This window comes from Rhinatrema bivittatum, chromosome 2, assembly GCF_901001135.1.
Source record: "Rhinatrema bivittatum chromosome 2, aRhiBiv1.1, whole genome shotgun sequence".
Taxonomy (NCBI): Eukaryota; Metazoa; Chordata; class Amphibia; order Gymnophiona; family Rhinatrematidae; genus Rhinatrema; species Rhinatrema bivittatum.
In genome coordinates, this window is record NC_042616.1 from 43,846,514 (window position 1) to 43,867,684 (window position 21,171).

Consider the following 21,171-nt stretch of genomic DNA (forward strand, 5'->3'; position numbering starts at 1 on the left):
CCTCCCCAACTCCTAACCCCTTCCTAGCTACTTACTTTTTTTTTGTTAGATTACTGCTTCTTGGGAGCAGAAGTAATCGCACGCCAGTCAGCTGCCGGCGCGGGCTTCCCCAGCACAGTGTCAACTGGCTCTGTCCCAGCCCCCACCCTGCCCCTTTTTAGAGGCCTGGTGCTTCGGCTCATACCAGGGGTTACACGCTTGGCTGGGTTGTTCCGAACACGTGCGCAGCACGCACAAGGCCCAGCCACACACCTAACCCATTTTTACGCGCGTGGGCTTCTGAAAATTAGCCCGCTATTACCTTAACCCTAGAAGTTTGAACATCACTTCTTATCCAGCTAAGGAGCCGATGCAATAAAGTGCACCCAGCCTAAATGGCTTTTGACAATCCACCTCCACATGTGCAAATTTGATGCAAATGTTTGTCCTGCATTCTGTCTTCGATTTTGGTGGTGTCATGCTTTTCGGGTACTCCAAATTGGCCCTCCTAAATAGAAATCTAAAATTCAATTGAATTAAGTTAAAAAGAACAAGAAGTACCATTTATTAATCTTATCTAAAAGAAAAAAATATGCGTCTCAAACCTGACATATTCACAAGGGGTCAGAAACCCCGCATTGACAGCGCTCAGGGCAACCTCCCCCCCTCCTTCCCCTACTAAAGTTCGGCACCGCCCTCTGTGACGTCATCAGTCCGCGCCCAGCAGGAAGAGGAGGTGCCAGATTCTGAAGTGGGACAGAGCCACAAAGAGTCTTTTCTTCTCCTGTCCTTTAATTTGCAGCTTAACAGCTACAGCTGGAAACCAGACACCGCCAGTCCCAAATCTCAGTTTAAACCCTTCTCTCCGCAGCAAGAAGTAAACGCTCAGCTCTTTCCCAGCCGGAGAACGCACCCCTAATTCATTTCTTATCCTGAGAGCAGAGAGGAAAATGCCTGAAGGAGCTTCTGCTCAGGTAGGAGATTGCCCCCAACCTCTTACCCTCCCTATACAAACACTGCTGCAGCTTTCTAACCCGGGACTCTGCAGAGTCAGCCCTGACTTTATAGGGCCTCGAGTAGACCTGGAACATAGGCCGCTTTGGCACTCTCCAGAGTGTGAGGAGAGAGATCCAGAGTTCCACAAAATGAGATTTTGTGTCTCAGATTGTATGTGTAACTGGTTTCCAACTGTTATACTTATGCTTTGGGACTGTGTGTTTATGTAATAAACACCCCCAAACCTCTCTACCCAATCCCTGCCCTGTTGGGCTTCAGCACTAAGAGGTCTCCTGATGTATGTGATGTAGAAGGTGCTTGCTGAATGTGGAAAGTTTTTTTTTTGTTTCAGGTCCCAGTAACCTTTGATGACATCACCATCTATTTTTCCCTGGAGGAGTGGGAGAGTTTAGAAGAATGGCAGCAGGAGCTTTATAAGGAGGTGATGAAGGAGAATTATGAAACTCTGTTCTCGCTGGGTAAGGGGTTATTTTATGTTCTTATTACATCTAGAACAACATAATAAAGACCGTTCTGAGTGTGAGGTTCTCCTGGTTTGATTTGGTTTAAAAAATTTGACTAACTACTTCAGTAATCATTTTGGAGGCAATTTACTAAGCCACAGTAAAAGAGTGCATTTCATGAGAAAATTCCTATAGGAGTACTGCAGTTTACTAACTTCTATATTGTAGTGACTGGTAAACCATGTAAGACCCTGGGCAATGTTTGATCTCAGCAGCAGGCTGTGATTTTAAAGGGACCACAGTCCCTTGTTAAACCCCTTTCCAACTGTCTCCATGTCCATTAAAGCCCTCATGGTAGAACCCTCCCCTTCTCTATTTCCTCCAACCCAACTGACATGTGAATATTCAGTAACTAGACTCCTAGCCATAAACCTCTTTCCCCCAGCCATTTATTCCACCTTCCTGGCCTCCAAAACTAGCTTCCCAAACATTTCCAGTCACCCCATGTCTCCCACTCCTGACACCCTCTCTCAGCTTACCAGGATGCTAGGTTCACACTGGGCAGAAGCAGTCATTATAATTTTTTTTTTTATTTCACACCTTTTCAGCCAGAGAGATGAAAGCATGTTACAAAATACAAAGGGACAGTACATTATTGAAGGTTATTAAATAGGGTAACAGTTATAACATACTGTATGTAATCAGAGTTACATAATAAGAGTGAGCAGAAGACTACTAAGATATATCACAGAGTAAGGTTTCAGGAGGGACAATAGCATAGTGCCAATGTCTACTTTTAATAAAAGTTCATTTGTAGAGAGGTAGGATTTATAAAGTCCGGAAGGGGCTCATTGTATACAGCCTTGTTTGGGGGGCTAACTACAGGGGTTTGAAAAGCTTGTGGGTGGTTAAAGGTTATGGGGTGAATTTTAAGAGTTGCTTGTGTTAAAAGGCCCATATACGTGAGAATATGTGCTGAGCGCAAGCAACTCTTATTTTAAAACTGGAAAATGACAGGCATATCCATGCACAACAGAACATGTGGATTTGGGTAGGTCTTGGGCTTTCTGATGACCCAGAGATAGTCCACCATTTTGCCCAGGCTAAGTGGTCAAACTTACACAAGCATGTTTTAAAATGTGCTCGAGCGCGTGTGTGTAAAAGCCGACAAATCCTAAGGAAAGAAACATGAATAACATTTCCTCGCGTAACTGCTTAAAATTAGGAATACACGTATGTTAGGTTTTATATTATATTTACATTCTTTTTGTATTGAGAATGAACATTATGCAGACAACAAACTCCTGGCAAGCAGTGGCCCATCAGGGTACAATTAAAAGTCTTTACATAAATTTTACAAAAGTCCCGAGAGGGAGACACACACACACACACACTAGTTCTTTTATTAAATTGTTTGAGAACCACCAGAGGTGGCACTAGTGAGCTGGAAGAGCCCGGCTGGGCTGTAGTCCCTCAGGCACTGGAACAGCAATCCCAGGATGGCTGAGCTGTAGAGAAACTGAGATAGTGAGTAGGCAGAGTATGCAGAATTCAGGAACAGAACCTGGATGGTAACACTCGCACAATAGTCTCTTGGAACAGCCCAGGAGCTGGAATGAAGTAGGCCCTCAAGGAGCGAGTACCTGGTTCCAGGGAAAGCTCTGAGAGAGAGATGGTAACTCACTGATGTAGGCAGCGGTGACTTCCTGGCAGAAGTTATATTCAGTAGCAGGTCCAGGAACGTGGGCCTTTGAGGAGCGAGTACCGGTTCCAGACTGTGACCTGAAAAGCAAGAGAGAGAGCGAGGCCCCCGAGGAGCGGGTATCCCTGGTAAAGTCCGAGTAGCAAGGTATGTGGAGAGCGAATCCCATCCGCAGCGATACCTAGAGGCAGTTAGGTAGGAAACCCTTTGCTAACTAGAATAGCTAGCAAAACAAGAGACCTTAAATATCTGGCGATGATGACATCATCTCAGGGGGACGCCCCTGAGGTTCGCGCCACAGCTGGTACTTGAGTCGGGGCCGCGCACGCGCCCTTAGGCCTCAGGAGAACATGGCAGAAGGCGGCGTTTAGCCGGTCAGGGGACGCTGGAGGAGGTTGGCAAAATGACACCGCGGCAGCCAAACTTCCATCAACCAAAGAGTGAGTCGCCAAAGAGGTAAGGTGGTCGGAGTGGAGACGTCGGGCAGCGACGGTCGCAACAATATACGGAAGAGAGAGAGGTGCAACCCAATTCACCTCCCAGTTCCTCACCATAGGCCCTAGTAACTGACAGGCTCGCTCTCTCTACCCACCTCTAACTCTTTTTTTTTTTTACCAAAGGCCCAGCAGATTTGCTGAACAATCACTACTGTGTCATCAGTGTCAGCGCTTCCCCTGAAATGGAGATTATTTCTTCGGGACCTATTTTCAAGGTCCTCTAATTTGTCAGCAGTAGAACGATTAGCCCATCTCCATCCAGTTCAGCTACGATTTGCCTCACCTGTATCACCTCAGTCGTTTGCTCCTCCATGCGGCTTTCCACCTTCTCAATCCTGTCACCAAAGTCAAATAGTCTCTCTGAGCTCCATAAAGATCTATCTCAAGATAGTCTGTTTTCACAGAGACAATAGTCTTATTTAGATGTGAAACTAAGATGTAAAATCATTGCTGGAGAGGCCTTCCTCTGAATAAAAGCTTAAGCAAAGGAGTAGCACCTCCCAGGCCTTCCACAACCATGGGCCCTGTGTGTCAGTCTCCGACATCTTGCCATGCTCCTCTGTGAGCACACTGAAAGCCCTGTAGGAATATTGCTACAAATCAATAGCTTTTTACCTTAAAGACATAGAGGGAAGCAGCCTGAGCCCTTTACCAACCAAGGTAGGATGCAGATATGGCTTTATTATTAGCAAAGCTTGAATTAGCAGGGATGCTGTGGGGATGCAATTTATTCAAGCAGCCATCAGTGCTGGTGTAATCTTTTCCCCTCTCATAAAATAGATTTTCTAATAAACAAGCACTACATTGGGGAGGTATCCTGGGAATACTGGGTATCTTAAGCTTTAACTCTAAAAGTCCAATGATTTTGACTGTCCCGGGCCTCTTGATTTCTAAATCACTGTGTGCTGAAGAAAGGGCAAATGCAAGCAGTTTTCAGCATGAAGACCACAAAGTTGGGTTGATACCTGCAGAAATTCTGCTGCTGGCTGTACCCAGTCGTCCGTTTATGTAAGATTTATGTGGGGAGAAGCATCAGAAGCAGTCTCCTGTGGGTACCTGTCACCAGTCGGTGAATGAAGGTTTCAGACACAGAGCACACAAACATCCATTCTGTGCTTTTTGCTAATGAGAAGTTATCCAGCAAGAAGTAGTTCTAAGTTACCTTCAATAACTTTATATACACAAAACTGTTCTTGCCTTCTGTAAATATATGTAGGGTAGTTTTTATACTCCCCCCTGGTGCTTGCAGGCCCATGGGTATTGTATGGAAAGAGGCTGCCATGAGAGTGTTCACAGGGAAACTCCCCACAATATTTTCCTTTGAATCTCCGATGGTGGGCAATGCTACAGTGACTCTTTAATCCATGTACTAAACAGGTGGAAGGGTACACAGGGTAAAGCATTCACGAGGATTTCAAAATTAAAATCTTATGTGCACTTCAGGAGATCCAGCTTAAAACCCCCCACCACTGGCACTGCCCCTTTTCCCTATGGGAGAGGGTGGGCAATTATCAAAGGGTTATTGTCCCATCTACCCATGGAAATCCCATTCAAGATTGTGCTCAGTAGGTTTTCTTGAAGGAAGCAATCTCCCTGAAGCAGGTATCTAGCCGAACTCTGGCTAGATTTGGTTGACTTTTTAAGACACCTTTCAAAAAACATTTTCTGTAGTTAAAAAAAAACAAACAAAAAAAAAAAGTCAATGATCTTAGTTTTATGCATTTATACTTTATCTTTGGAAGTACAACTGTAATCATTCTTTCCTCCTTGCTCTTCTGCCTTTCTCCCATGCTCTTTAGTTGTAATATTCCCTCTTGAGCCAGGTTGCCTCTCTCGTTTGGCCCGTGCTCACTCCTTCCACAGGACTATTTTACTGCACATTGCAGTGATGGCCTTCAAACTGTTCGCATTGGGGCAAAGCCTGCAGGTACCAATTTTCAAAGTGAAAGAATGGAGACTTTTAAAATGGAAAATAAGGCGAAAGGACTTGAAAAATGCAGTGTGCGCCACCTTTTCCTCGCCTTCCTTAAAATTGTAGCCGGGAACACCTCTGCTCACTGCAGCCTAAAGTACGCGCATACTTTTATGAAAAATCTTTTTATTATCAAGCAAGGGAACAGCAGACGTCATTAACATATCATGACAATCCAGAAAATACACATGTACAGTTTCAAACGTCTGATACGATATTTGCAAATAGTGTCAAAACCACAATTCCACATTGCTCTCTTACCGTATATAACACTCCCCACCCCTCCCCTGAAAACAACTAACAGGTAATCAGTCTAGTGCTAACGAATTGACAATGGAACTGCGCAGCTTAGGAGATGAGGATAGTAGGTACAGGTACCAAATATCTAAAATCCTTTTCCTCTTGGGTTTGTGCTGGACAGAGAGTTGTTTTTTTTTCATAAGTAGAAATTGGTGCATTTGAAGTCTCCTTTGTTCTAAAGTAGGGGGATCTTTACTTATCCATTGCATTGAGATGCATTTTTTTTTAATACTATAACAGGGTTTCCTAACATATTTATTTATTATTTGTAGTTTTTATATACCGACATTTGTTTAGTAACATCACATCAGTTCACAATCAACAATACTTCGCAACAGAGCTAAAATAAACATAGCATTTAGTGCCCGTGCTTTACAAATAATATTTTAACTTTAGGGAATAAGGAAAGGAACAGAGCAGAAGATTAGAGCATACTAGAAAATAACTAAGAGAACAAGTTAGGTAATTAACTTGAAAGCACAGTGGGAGACATGGTTGAATATAATAGGGGGGACAACCTATGTAAACTCTATTAAACGGGGATAAGGGGTATTATTGGACAACAGAGGTAGGTAAATTTATTCACATATCATATATCACAGATTTATGTAAGGTAGAACGTGTATTATACTTTATCTGACATGACATATAATCTTCAAAAATATCAAGTAAACCTAAGGCCGCTTAGATGGTCAGATTACTGTCCTGTTTTGCCGCATATAAAAACTTTTAAATAAATATATAAAGGCCGCATCCAATGGCACTGGGCTCTTTACCCAGGTAGAGTGAAAAAAGTATCACAGGTTCCCCAAAATATGCCCTACGCAAATAATGTATCTCCCCTGCAGATCCATAATTACTCATTTTTCCACAGCAAGTAATAATTTGTGGATTAATAAAACAACTCCTGCCTTTCTGGAGACTGGCGCAGCGGCCACATAACATCCTTCCACCCGATCCCTCATTAGCTTATTGTGTTCAATGTCTGACAAATGTGTCTTCTGTCTGCCTAAGGCTTGTAATATCTTTTTCTGTTTAAGTGGTGAACCCACACCTGCCACATTCCGATTTATGATGATATCCTCCAGGTCTCCTAATATAGGCCTTAGAAAATCCGGCGGTAACGGGGGGGGGCGGGCCTGCAGTGTGCTGGCTGCCGGATTTCGCACCAAAACTGGCAGCGATAAGGGTCCTTACCTTTTGCCGCCAGCGATGTGTCTGCAGCGTCAGCCCCGATTGACTCCTCTTCCGGGGCCAACTTCCGCCCCCTTTTTGCGTGTGATCGCTTTTGAAAATGACCCCATAAACAGATAATTGCAGAACTTTGAAAAGGATATGCAGGGGTGTTACTCCCCAGCTTAAGCAACCCCCCTCATCCCCTTCAATCTTGAAAACTGTGCAGTATATTATCACGTCCTTTAAGGATTACCTCTTGAATTTACCCCATCCCAGCCTTCCTTAATCCCAACTCCCTCATTATCCATTCCCCATCCAATAGAAATATTCCGATCACCTTTGCATACGTACACCACGCGTTCATCACATACAGTCAGTCACTCGTTCATCCAGATGTGTTAGGGTGCCACTCCCATCCCATCTTCAAAACCTCAGTCATACTGTACCCTCATCGTCTCCATTCACGCCTTTGTGTCAGATGTCACTAAACAATGCTAAACAGTATAGAAATTCCTGAAAGAAAGAAAAGATATAAAAAAAACAATACTGTCAGCATGCCTCTCCTAGATATAACATCACAGTGTCTGACAAAATAAGTGGGAAAGACCTCAATGGTCGTGATTATGGAGTCACACTTCAGTCTTCTGAGTAAGGATCCTGACATCGCACCGACCCTGCCGTTCCCAGGTTGCCACCGCTCCTCATTAAAACTTCAGGGTTGTATAGACCCATAGTCAATAAAGTGTGCCTTTCCCTTTATTTGCTTTATGGAACACAGCTGAAATTATGGGATTACATGCATCGGCCTGACCACCAAATGCAGGGTCAAAACATTGTCCTCGGCCCCTGCCAGGTCCGTTTTTATGTAGACCATCATGACAAAACACTGGGAGTCGGATGAAAGGAGACTTTTTATGGTTAAAAAGTACTTGCAGATATCCCATCCTCCTTCAGCGACCCCCTAGTTGCCAACCAGTTGTCCGTTGTGAAATAATTCATAAGAAACAAAAGCGGCCATTACAGCCAATCGTAAGGTCTGTCCACCTTTCTTCTTGCAGCTGAATAGCACGGAAAGGTAAGTTTAAACCGGCTGAAACGGGAATCAAGTCGGCCCTGCAACTGTAGCACAACTATCTTTAAACCCAGCAGCTCAGCAATCTGACAGGCCGATGCACTAAAACCTGCGGGAGAGCCGGTGCTCAGCGCCCGTTCTCCCGACCCGCGCCCAGGCACCTCTCCTGGGCGCGCGATTCTTTATTTATTTAAATTAGTGCCGGCGCTAATAAGGAGGCGCTAGGGACACTAGCGCATCCTCAGCGCCTCCTTATTAGTGGAAGCGGTGGCTGTCAGCGGGTCTGACAACCGATGCTTAATTTTACTGGCGTCTGTTTTCGAACCCGCTGACAGCCACAGGTGTGGAAAACGGACGCCGGCAAAATTGAGCGTCCATTTTGGGGGGTTTTTTCTTGAAGTTTTTGTTTTATTTTTGGGACCTCTGACTTAATATCGCTATGATATTAAGTCGGAGGGTGTACAGAAAAGCAGTTTTTTTTTCCGTACACTTTCCCGGTGCTGTCTGAAAGTAAAATGTGCGGTTTTCAGTATCCCGGGCGCCTAACTAATAGGCTCATCAACATGCATTTGCATGTGCTGAGCGCTAATAGTTTTCTCAAGTTTGACCGTGCGTTTTCAAGGCTCTATTACCCCTTACAGGATAAGGAGTGATAGCTGTGCGTCGAAAATGGGTGCTAAACAGTGCGCTCAGCCGAGCGCACCGTACTGAATCGGCCTGTGAGTTTGTTAAAAGCAAAGTTTCATGGTGCTTTCCCTGCGGGCTCACAGTCATCCAAAAATTTGCACTGCCACTGGTGAATCAAATTTGTCATTGGTCTCCCCAAATTATGCAGAGTGTAGCAAGAAAAGCTAGCATGTGCACAAAATGGCATCATCGAATGGTGCTTTGCCACGACCGAAGCAGAGAAATCGCTGAATATTAGAATTTTTAACGCTGTCATATTTCAACTCGGCCAGCGACTTGAACGCTTTTAATATTTTTTTGTTTGTCACTGAAATCAAGATCTGAGTCTAGCGTTTCTATCTCCATGTGCGCCCAGTCTAAGGAGCCGTTCAAACCTTATGGCCGGCTGCAACTCATGTTGCAGCCGGCCAAGTTTCAGACAGCTCCATCAATTTAGATTCCTGCATATTCTCTCCGATCTGCCCAGTACCTTGATGATATTTCGGCAGCTTCGATTTTCCAAATCTTCTAACTTTAATGTATGCCGACCTGCCATGCAGGTCTCCAAGGGCCTGTACCTTAGCTGCGTTTTCATTTACACCCGTTTCAATTTCAGCAAATCTGCGAGCAAAGTCCATCACTTTAGAGTCCAGTGCCAGCACTGAGGTGTTTTTTGTCCAGCTTACAGTCCATAGCTGCAATTACTCCTGCAGTGACCTCTAATAATCTCCGTGGCTCTGCCTGGATCTGGAGGGGGATTCGCAGTTGCCAGTTTTAAAACAGAAGATTGACCCTTTCCTTTCTAATGCCTCTACCGAGCATAGTAATGTGGTGGAAGACTTGCACACCTTACTCATGTCAGCTGTGCTGTTTGAGATCACCCAAGAAAAAAACTAAACAATAGCAAAAAATACAAAAGACAGGGGTGACACCCAAAGCTGTCAAGAAACATGAACTTTCAGCTCGCTGCCTCACGTGATCTCCCACACCCATACTTATAAACACGCTGAAGGAGGGTAGGCTTCAGAAATCCAGTTTACCTACATAAAGGGCTTTGAAAATTGTCCAATCCATATAACAGTCCCTTCTATATAACTCATTGTTATGTATAAATACTAGTTAATGACCATCATAATAGGCACTCCTAGCAGATTGCCCTCCTGCATAATCATAGGTCAATGCCCAGATTTTGCTGTTTTTTTTTTTATTTTTTATGCATTATAAAAATCAAATTTATCTGATTTGTGGCTCAAGTACGATTCCAGGTGAAGGCATACAGCTGTGCTTAAATCCACCCTTCCTGACACGGGACCGTGTTCTGAAAGAAAATCTGCATCAGGGAGCTGTCAATCCTCTGCGATTCATAGGCAAACTGCTTTATTGTGTTTTTTTATTTTATTGCAAGTTAAAATAAAATCTGTCAAAGCGAGGCTTATTTTGTTGTTAAACGTATGTACCTCTACCACAGCACAGGCTCAACTTCAGAGAACAGTTTTGGATTTCTTAATTTAAATATGGACTTAATTTAGAAGTAGAATGGTATTCCATTATTTAGGTTTATAGTTTGCCACATGATTTCAAACAAGGTTTTTGTTTTTTTTTAAAGTAATATAAAAAGGTCACATCACAACTGGTTCCAACTTTGGGTTGAAGCATTGGCACCCTGGACTAAGAAACACCGAAAGATGGAAGTTTGTATTCATCATGCATTTTATAATTAGATGATTGGGTTTTGCATTTGCTTGTGCTGTGTTAGTGTGAGATCATCTGATGGAGCCTGGCACTGAACACTATCAGTTCCTAGAACTTCAACTGAACTTCCCGGGGCAACCCACACGGAGTCCCTTCAGTCTTCTATTTAGCAAAATCAATGAAAATGGAGAAACCAAACTCCACAGGGAGCTGTGTGGGTTTTGGAAGGACTGACATGCTGCTGTCCGCGGGGAAAACATCTGTTACAGGTACTCAACTCTGCTTTCTCTGAGGACAAGCAGGATGGCAGTCGTCCTACATGGGTAAATCCCTTACAGGTTACCTCCAACAGAAAAAGGAACAGCAGCAAAAGCAGTGCCAACTGGCACAACAATGCTTTTCTACTTAACCTATGCAGAAGCAGCCTGTGTAAAAAACAAAAAAACAAAACAAAAACCCGCCCTAGTGGGAAAGAGCTGGGTTCTACACCTCAAACAAGTTCCAAAGAACAGACTGGCCAAACCTGCGTTTGCATTGGCCATCCCTATCCAAACAGCAATGAGATGTGAATGAATGAATGGATGGAACTCCATGTTTGCAGTCTTTCAGATCTCCTCCATGGGGCTGGTCGCAGGGGAGCAACCGACTTTGCCATGAGTCGGATCGAATGACTCTTGACAAGGCCCACCAGATTCAACCCTCCTGCGGGGCATAACAGAAGGAGATTCAGTCTACTAGCCAAGAAGAGAGTCTGTTTGGCAACAGTTATCCCCAGCTTGTTTGCGTCGAAACAAAGTTGGATGGACTTCCTATGGGCTTCAGTCCACTACAGCTAAAAGGTCAAGGCTGTCTTGCAGTCCAGTGGTGTAGTGCATGTTCACTTTGAACATGTGGCCTGGGAAAAAATGGTGGAAGGACAATTGACTAGTTAAGAGGGAATTTTAACACTACCTTAGGCAAGACATTAGACTAGGGGCGCAAGATGACCCTATTGTGGAAAAGCTAATAGTAATTGATATTATTGTCTTATCAACTATGAATGTTCCAGTTGTAAACCGCTAAGAAACTATGACTGGCTGTATAAAAATCTTGTAAATAAATAAACTTGGTATGAGGTGGATAAGTCAGTAGAGCTGTGATAGCCAACTCTGGTCCTCAAGAACCACAACCAGGTCAAGTTTTTAGGATAGCCACAATGAATCTGCATGAGATGTATTTGTATACAATGGAGGCAGTGCATGAAAATCTATCTAATGCATCTTCAGTGTCGATTATGTTGAAAAACCATATCTATTTGTAGCTTTTGAGTAGGGGAGTTGGCCACCCCTGCACTAGACTCTGAAGCTCACTGACCCTGTATGCTGTTGTAAACACAACTTCCAGGTCAGGAACTCCAGGTCACAGAAGTGGAGTGGCTCAAAGGGTGCTTTCATCAGCTATGGGGGAAACCACATTGAGGTCCCAGGCTACAGCAGGAGGTCTGATGGGAGGCTTCAAATGAAACAGACCCCACATAAAACGTACAGCCAAGGGCTGGACAGAGATGGGCTTATCTTCTACATGTTGATGGTAATCACCATTCACACTCAAAGGTAGATTTTAAAATCCTTGCACATGTGTAAATGGGTCGTGTGGGAGCTATGCAAAATTAAATATCTGGGAAGGGCGTGCGTACCTCACTGTACACGCGCCCAGAAAAAGTAGGTGGAAAAGGGGCAAGACATGGGCATTCCAGAGGCAGGGCCAGCACTGACACATGTAACTCCAAATTTTCCTCAGCTGGCGCATGTAAGATATATGTGCCACTTTTGCTGTAGCTCCTCGTTAGGCGCAGGAGTCTGAATATCGGCGGAGGGAGAGAGCGAGCCTCTTTATAGGGCTCAGTTTGATACTCTTAAATATGGACCATTGTAAGGGGGCACTCTGACTCGGGGTGAGTTTTCAGAAGGTGGGTTGGGATTAGTAGGTGGTGTTACAAACACCTTCAGAGGTATCCATTGTAAAATTGACATTATCACTTGTAAGTGATGAAAAGGAGTTGATTTGTACAATGCAGCTAGCAGCGACTGCAGTGTACAAATCAACTCCTCTCTTTAGAATTTATCACTTACAAGGTCAAAAATTCTTTAATGATGTCAAATTTACAATGGATACCTCTGAAGGTGTCTATACCACCACCCACCCTCCGAAAACTCACCTCGAATCTGTGCCCCTTACAATGGTTCATATATAGAGTATCAAATTTGAGCCTTCTAATGACTTTCTCTCCCCCCCCCCCCAATCTGTCGATGTTCACTGGGACTCCTGTGCCTAACAAGGAGCTGTAACCTATGTGCATAGGTTATAAAATAGTGTGTATTTTTGTGTGTGGCGAGACCCGCATTTATGGGCACACATGACCCTTTTAAATTCTACCCTTCAGGTAGGCCCTTACTGAGGTGGTCTTGAGACTAGCATCAGATAAAAGTAGAAGATAATCGAGCAGTTTTTGCATGAAGCAGGAGAAAGAATCTAGGGCCTATTGCTCATACCAGATGGCAGACCTCCCCCTCTTCAGTTCATAGAAATGCATAGTGGAAGCTTTTCTAGAAGCCAAAAGACCACAAGACCCATCCTCAGAGAGGGCAAAAGGTTGCAGAATCAACCTCTCACCATGCAAGCGGTGAGCAGTAGGGACTGGAGGTTTGGATAGTGCAACCTACCTTGATCCTGAGAGATGAGATCTGGGGAAACCCCAGCCTGATCACTTCCTGGATGGACAACTGTAGGAGCAGGAACCAGATTTGTCTTGACAAAAGGGGGGCTAAGATAATCATGGTCCCCTTGTCGTTGAGCTTCAACAAAACCTTTGCCACTAGTGGAATCTAAGGATATGCGAACAGAAGGACTTTGCCCCAATGCAGGATAGAGGCTAACTTGCCAGGCTCTCTTCATTTGTAAAGAAGAGAGGGACCTTCCTCAGGCCAAGAAGACACAAACACATCCACCACTGGAATTTCCCAGTGGCAGAAGATCTGGTTTGCTACCCCTTAGTTTTAGGGACCACTTATGAGGTTGTAAGGATCGACTCAGTCTGTCTGCTATCATGGTCTCCACTCTAACCAGGTAAATGGCTCTGAGAACATCCCTTGAGCGATGGCCCAGCCCCACAGCTGGATGGCTTCCTGACACAGGAGATATGAGTCCTTACCTCCCTGCTTGTTGCTGTAATACATTGTCCCTTAATTGTCGTCTGGACAAGAATAACTTTTTTGGACAGCCAATCTCTGAAAGCCCATAGAATGTACCAAATTGCCCAGAGCTCCAGGAAGTTTACCTGATGTAGCATTTACTAGGCAGAGCAAAAGCCTTGGGTACAGAGTCCATCTGTATGAGCTCTTCAACCCAGGTTGGACGCATTCATCTTGAGGACAATTTGAATCAGAAATTTGGAAAGGGATTGCCTTGACCAGATTGGAATTGTCCCACAACAGGAGAGAGTCCCTGAGCAGTTGAATGATCAAGATGCTGACCTAGAGCTCTTGTGTGGCCTGTAGCCACTGAGACATCAAAATCTATTGGGCACTTCTCATATATAGACATGCCACGGGAGTTGCATGCACTGTTGATGCCATGAAGACCAACAGCCTCAACATTTGCCATGCTGATGTCTGCTAATTCATCCAGATGTCTTTCACCATGGCCATCAAAGAGGTGGCCCTTTACTAAAGAAGAAAGCTTTTGCCTGAGTCGTGTCTAGCAGAGCTCCGATAAACTCCAGTTAATGTGAAGGGCTGAGGTGAGAATTGGGGTATTGATGGCAAACCCTCGTAACTCTATCAATTCCTTGGCTCCAGCCCAAGATGCACTCTTGACCAGCCAATCATCCAGATAAGAAAACATGTGCAACCCCAGTTTGTGTAAGTGAGCCACCACCATGGCTAGGCATTTTCTTAAAACATGTGGGGCAGAATGTGATACTAGAACTGGCAGTTTCCTATGACCAGGAAAAATCTCTGTGACTGTAAGCATCCTTTAGATAGATAGAGAGCAGAGCCTGTCCCCTTTCTGAAGGAAGGGGAATAAGGTGCCTAGGGAAACTATCTTGAACTTTTCTCTTTTGATGAATTTTTTTAAGGCCTTTAGGTGTAGGATGAGAGAGTTCCCCTGTTTTCTTTAGAATCAATGAATTCTTGGGAGTAGAATCCCCATGCATTTTGCCTTGGTGGAACAGGCTCAACTACTTTGGCATCAAGAGGGAGGAAATCTCCATTTGAAGCACTTTCAGATGCATTAACTGTGCATAGGTGAGGGGCCTGAAGTGGCAGATGCACAATAAGTTTAATTTATAGCCCCTTTTGCTATTGCTGAGGACCCATACATCTGATGTTATACTGGGTCATCAGCTGACAAGAAACCGCAGGCTGCCCCTGATTGGAAGATCCTTTGGCACATACTGGGATCCTGGCTATGCTCTCTTTCCAGCAAGAATCCCATCCCAGGTGGTTGACTAGGATGCCATCTGAGGCTTAGGCGCTCTCTACTTCTTCAAACAGCCCCCCACTTGATCTTTTGCACCCTCTCAAATTGCACTCAACGGCCAGACCCTTAAGGGATGCCTACAAGGGATCCTTACATGTTCCTCCAATCAAAATTGTGCACCACTCAAATATCAGAGACAGGACATTCTCTAACACAGGTCCCTCCATCTGGAACGCCATGCCTCCGGACCTCAGGCAGGAAACTTGCCTACAAACTTTCAAAAAGAAACTAAAGACTTGGCTGTTCTGCCGAGCCTTCCCCGCCAATAGCCCAACAGCCTGATTTAGAACTATTCCATCACTCATGTAAATAAACAAACTCTAACTGTGTTCTCAAGTCATCATGAGGTCGGCTCACCGCTTCCCTCTCATATTCCATTGTATATAGTAATTTATCTTCGTTCTCCCTCTCTTTTTTTTCCTTCTCCCAGTAAAGGCATCCTTGTTATAATGTAACTTTATGCTCCTCTAAATTGTCTCTGGTTGAATGGTTGGTTATAGTTACTGCTTAGTTCGATGTAAACCGAGTTGATTTGATTTGTATCAAGAAAGTCTGTATATAAAAGCCTTTAATAATAATAAAATAAATAGGCGCGAGAGGCCTGTTGTGATAGAGGCAGAGGGGGGTGGAGTGTAATGCCTACTTGAGCGGAAAATTTCTCTCTTCTGTACTGACCTCGGGTACCTCCTGGAAGAGGAGGTTGGGTCTGGAGTAGCCATGGACAGCTCCTGGAGCATTGCACAGTGAGCTCTGATCTGTGCCACTTTATTATCCTTGACCCTAGTTCTGAAGAGATTCTCTCCAGTGTATGGCATGTCAGCAAGTCTTTCCTGCACTGCCAGAGGTTGAAGGCCTGCAGCCAGGCAAGTCTGCATGCCCTAATCTCCACGGCAGAGATCCTTAATGCCACTTTGAAAACATTGTAGGTCTAATGGCCCCTATGTTTCTGTACTCCAACCCTTTGTCCACCAGTGACTGGAGGATGTCTTGTTGCTTTTGAGGAAGCTGCTCAACCACCCCTTGCACCTGCTTTCAGGATATTCTGCATTTACTGGTTCAGGAAGAGCTGGGAGGCCTCTAGGTGAGCAATCAGCATAGTGCCCTGAAAAATGTTTCTCCCAATAGAATTCGTAGCCCTAGAATCCCTCTTCAGGGGCACTGAGGAGTGGGATCTAGATATCTTGGCTTTTATAAGAGCATATTTGATGACCACAGATGGTGTGGCAGTTGATGCTTGTCAAATCAGACAGCCTTTTGGACAAGAGAAACTGCATCCACCTTCTTATTGACAGGAGCCACTGAGAAGAGGTTTTCCAACATCTTTATCAGTACCTCCTGAAGGATTTCATGAACTGGGACTTCCACAATTTCCTTAGGGGCCTCCACATACTGGAGGATCTCTAGCAACTTGTTCCTGGACTCTTCCTTTGTTTGTAACTTTTATAGATTAGTTTCAATCATTTCCTTGATAAAGCCTCCAAAGGAGAGATCCTCAGAAGGGGACTTCCTTCTATCCAGTGGAGGAGAGGGGTCCAAAGAGGAGACCCATGAATATCTCCTCTTCAGAGACCTCCACCAAGTCATAGTGGTATCCCAAGGAATATTGAGAACTCAACTCGCACTCAGCAGGGGAAAGCTCTCTCTGTGCTCTGTCCTCAGCCAATGGGTCATGGACTGGTGCAATTGGCTGTGGAGGCCTGGATCCTGAGGAACCTTGCCATCTCAGGGAAGCTTCCTCCCCTGAGGAACCAAAAATCAGCAACGAGGCTGACCCCAGTTCCCTTTTGAGCATCGGCAGTGGGACGTGCATTGATACCAGCCTTAGCCTCAATACAGCACCAGTGAGCACTTGAAGATAGCTGAGCAGTGGCATGAGGAAAGTTAGTGCCTTTCTCGGTGCCATTGATGACTCTGCATCAAGACTTTGCTGAGCCTTTTCCATGGCCTGCTGGATCCATTTCTCCAGTTCATTGAAATTCGCCAATACCAACTGGGAGGCAGGAGGTGTGAGCACATCCACTTTGGAATTGAAAGGTGGATCAGTGGCAGATACCAAGACTGGTGGAGACTGATGTGGGCCCCTGGCATGTCTTGAGGATGAGCTGTCCTCGTGGTTGAACTACTTAGAGGGGTTCTTGACAGGCACTGGACCATCCCCATTCCTGGAACTGTGCATTGATGGGGATCAATGTCTATGCTGCTTCAACTTTCCTCAATGCTCGGCAAGGATCTTCTTGTTTCCAGATTCCCTACCAGTCACTGACATCAATGGAACCGCTGGCTCCGCTGCTACTGATGGCCTTCCTACCATTGATGAAGCTCCAGGATCCTATGCAGATAGATTGGTCTTCCAGTGCCCAAACAGTCATTCCATAAGATCCAACTAGGATGCTCATCCTTTTGGGGTCATTTCCCTGCATTTGTGGCATTCCCAGACATCATAAGATGCCTCCATGATAGACCTTGTCCTGATGCATTGAGGAGACTGCTGGAACCTGCTAGACATCATAATAAAACAAAAGGGATGCAAAATCAAACTTGATGGTGGCAGAGGGTCAATGGCTAGCAGGTACAGACGGCCCCACTGAAACCAGCAAATGATCTTAGAAAAATGCCAAAAAACATTACCTAGGGAAATACAGATGAAGTGTCCGCAGGATACTGCGATGGGTAGCCAAAAACAAAGGAAGCATAAAAAATGTTATAAAAAAACTTCAGAAAAATAGAGAGAGGGGCTCCAACCGCGACCTACAGGCACCGCGGAAAAAGAGACTGAATGGACCCCAAATGGGCATATGGCATAATAGCATGCTGTGAGCATGCCCAGGGAGGTTCAGTAAAAGTTCTAGAAACTTTGACATAGTTTTTTCGTGCCAGGCTCCATCGTATGATGTCACCCATATGTGAGGACTGCCATCCTGCTTGTCCTCTGAGAATAGCAAAAACACAAGAGAAAACAAATGCCATAATATTGAAGTTGTTAAACTGTTTTTCTACCATAATAATTTCAAGTGTGTTTTTTTTTTTAATCTAGAAAATGATGATCCCAGAAACAGTAATACAGTGACACATCACTGGAATTTCAGTGAGAATCTGGAAGGGAACAAGAGCTTACCAGAAAGAGAGAGAGGGGAAACTTCTTCAAATTCTGACTGGGGCAGAAATTGCAGGAATCAAAGCAACTCCGAAAAGAAGCAAATAAATTTATCAGGCGACTCAGCTGAGAACTCTCCTGTGTGTGAACAAAGTGCCAGTAATATCACGTACCCAGCAGAAGAGCAGAGAAAACAGAGAACAAAACAAAGATGTTTATGTGATGTATGTGGGATATTCCTTAGTAATCTTGTAGCTCTGAAATCGCATCAGCGATCTCATGCTGAAGAAAGACTGTCTACACGCACAGATTATGGGAAAACCTGTCAGAAGGGAGAACTGCAACAACAGAAAACAAACACACAAGAGATGCCTTTGACATGTTCTGACTATGGGAAAGGTTTCTCCTTGAAGGAAGCACTAAAGGAACACAAGAAAATCAACAATGGAGGTAAACTATGCACAAGTATAGAATATGAGGAAAGCTTTAATAAAGTGAACCACACAAAGTGCAAGAAAAGCTACACAGAAGAGAGAGCATTTTCATGTACAAATGGTGGCAAAAGTTTCAATCAAACCAAAAATGTCAAAGGAGTCCCAAAATTTCACCAAGGAGCAAATCCAATGTCAAGTAATGAATGCCATAAAAGCTTCTATGTGAATAAAGACACTTCAGGACAGACAAAAAGACATATTGCTGAGAGACCATTCTCTTGCACCCAATCTGAAAAATGTTTCAATAAGGAAGACCTCTCACAAGAGAAGAAACCCTACAAAGGAGAAAATCATTGTACATATACAGAATGTGATAAAAATTTAAGGCAGAAGACCAACCTCACAATCCACCAAAAAATCCACAATAGAGAAAAACCATTTACTTGCAGTGAGTGTGGTAAAAGCTTCAGTCAGAAAATCTCTCTCATATGGCATCAGCGAATCCACGAAGGAGTCAAACCATATACATGTACTGAGTGTTGTAAAAGCTTCAGGAGAAAAGGAGCTCTCATAATCCACCAGCGCAGCCACAGAGGAGTGAAACCATTTACATGCACTGAGTGTGGTAAAAGCTTCATGACAAAGGGAGCCCTCACGAGCCACAAGAATATCCACAAAAGAATGAAAGCATTTACATGTGCTGAATGTCATAAAAGCTTCAGAAAGCAGAGAGAATTCTCAGACCACCAGAGAATCCACACAGGAGTGAAACCATTTGCATGTCCTGAGTGTGGTAGATGTTTCAGGACAAAAACAGAACTCACATCACACACAAGAATCCACAGTGGAGTAAAACAATTTACATGTACAGAGTGTGGTAAAAGTTTTAGACGCAAAACAAATCTCAAACTGCATGAAAGAATACACACTGGTGTGAAACCATTTACATGTACAGAATGTGGTAAGAAATTCAGAACAAAGGGAGGCCTCACGGGCCATCAGAGTATCCACAATGGATTGAAACCATTTATGTGCACAGAATGTGGTAAAAGTTTCAGGATAAAGGGCGATCTCACAAATCACCAGAGTATCCACACAGGTGTGAAACCATATACATGTACTGAGTGTGGTAAAAGTTTCAGGACAAGGGGATATCTTGCAGGTCACAAGAGTATCCACACAGGAGTTAAACCATTTCCATGTACTGAATGTGATAAAAGCTTCAGGACAAAGGCACAACTGACAGGCCACCAGAAAACTCATACTGGAGTGAAACCATTTGCATGTACAGAGTGTGGTAAAAACTTCAGTCACAAGGCAAACCTCAAAGTGCACCTAAGAATTCACACAGGTTTGAAACCATTCACATGTACCGAGTGTGGTAAAAACTTTACTCATATGACAACATTTCAAGTCCATCAAACAATACACACTGGAATGAAACCATTTGCATGTAGTGAGTGTGGTAAACATTTCAGGAGAAAGGAAGATCTCAAAATCCACCAGAGAATACACACAGGAATGAAACCATTTTCATGTAATGCATGTGGGAAAAGCTTTAGGATGAAGGGAGAGCTTGTAAGCCATCAGAGTCTCCACAATGGAGTGAAACCATTTACCTGTGCTGTCTGTGGTAAAAGCTTAAGAACAAAGGGAGAACTTTCAAACCATCAGAGTATCCATACAGGACTAAAACCATTCACATGTAGTGATTGTGGTAAAGGTTTCAGGACAAAGGGGCTCCTTGCAGGGCACAAAAGTATCCACACAGGAGTGAGACCATTTCCATGTATTGAGTGTGGTAAAAGCTTCAGGACAAAGGCACATCTCACAGGCCACCAGAAAATCCACACTGGTGTGAGACCATTTGCATGTACAGAGTGTTGTAAAAGTTTCATTCACAAGGCAAACCTCAACGTGCACTTAAGAATCCATACAGGAGTGAAACCTTTCACATGTACAGAGTGTGGTAAAAGCTTCACTCATATGACAAGTGTCAAACTCCACCAAACAATACACACAGGAATTAAACCATTTTCATGTACTGAGTGTGGTAAAAGCTACAAGAGAAAAGAAGATCTCAAAAGCCACCAGAAAATCCATACAGGAATGAAACTATTTTCATGTGCTGAATGTGGTAAAACCTTCAGGCTGAAGGAAGACCTTGTAAGCCACCAGAGTATCCACACAGAAGAAAGATTCCCTTTAACCACTCTTGTCTTGCCTGGCACTGAACGCGATGAGTTCTCTTAACTCTTTGGGCAATGGATTTTGCCTTTAATTCCAGAGACATTAAGGATCCACAGACACAGCACCTACTGTTTGTAGATGACTTGAAGTTTTACAGCTTCAGTGATTGTAATTTAGTGGGACAACTCAAGTAGTGAAGATAATCTTAAATGAAAGCATGATATTTGGCTTTAACGAATGTGTTAAGGCGACCTTCCATAAAGTTGTTATTGATATTTTGATATTGTATTGTACACCGCATTATTCAGCTTGTTAACTGGGTAATTGGATTTATAAAAATGATGAAATAAGGAAAATGAAACAAAACTGAAAACATCTCTGACTGAGGACTGTAGCATACAAGAACTTGATCAGGA

General features: G+C 44.0%; 1 protein-coding gene across 1 annotated transcript; it reads left to right on the top strand.

Moving 5' to 3' along the window:
• Window positions 1-704: 704 nt before the first annotated feature.
• On the top strand, window positions 705-21,048 carry LOC115085949 (zinc finger protein 271-like). Its single transcript, XM_029592510.1, has 3 exons — window positions 705-953; window positions 1,328-1,454; window positions 18,072-21,048. The coding sequence occupies exons 1-3, from the start codon at window positions 930-932 to the stop codon at window positions 20,816-20,818; spliced, it is 2,898 nt and encodes a 965-aa protein (XP_029448370.1). The 5' UTR covers window positions 705-929; the 3' UTR covers window positions 20,819-21,048.
• Window positions 21,049-21,171: the final 123 nt, after the last annotated feature.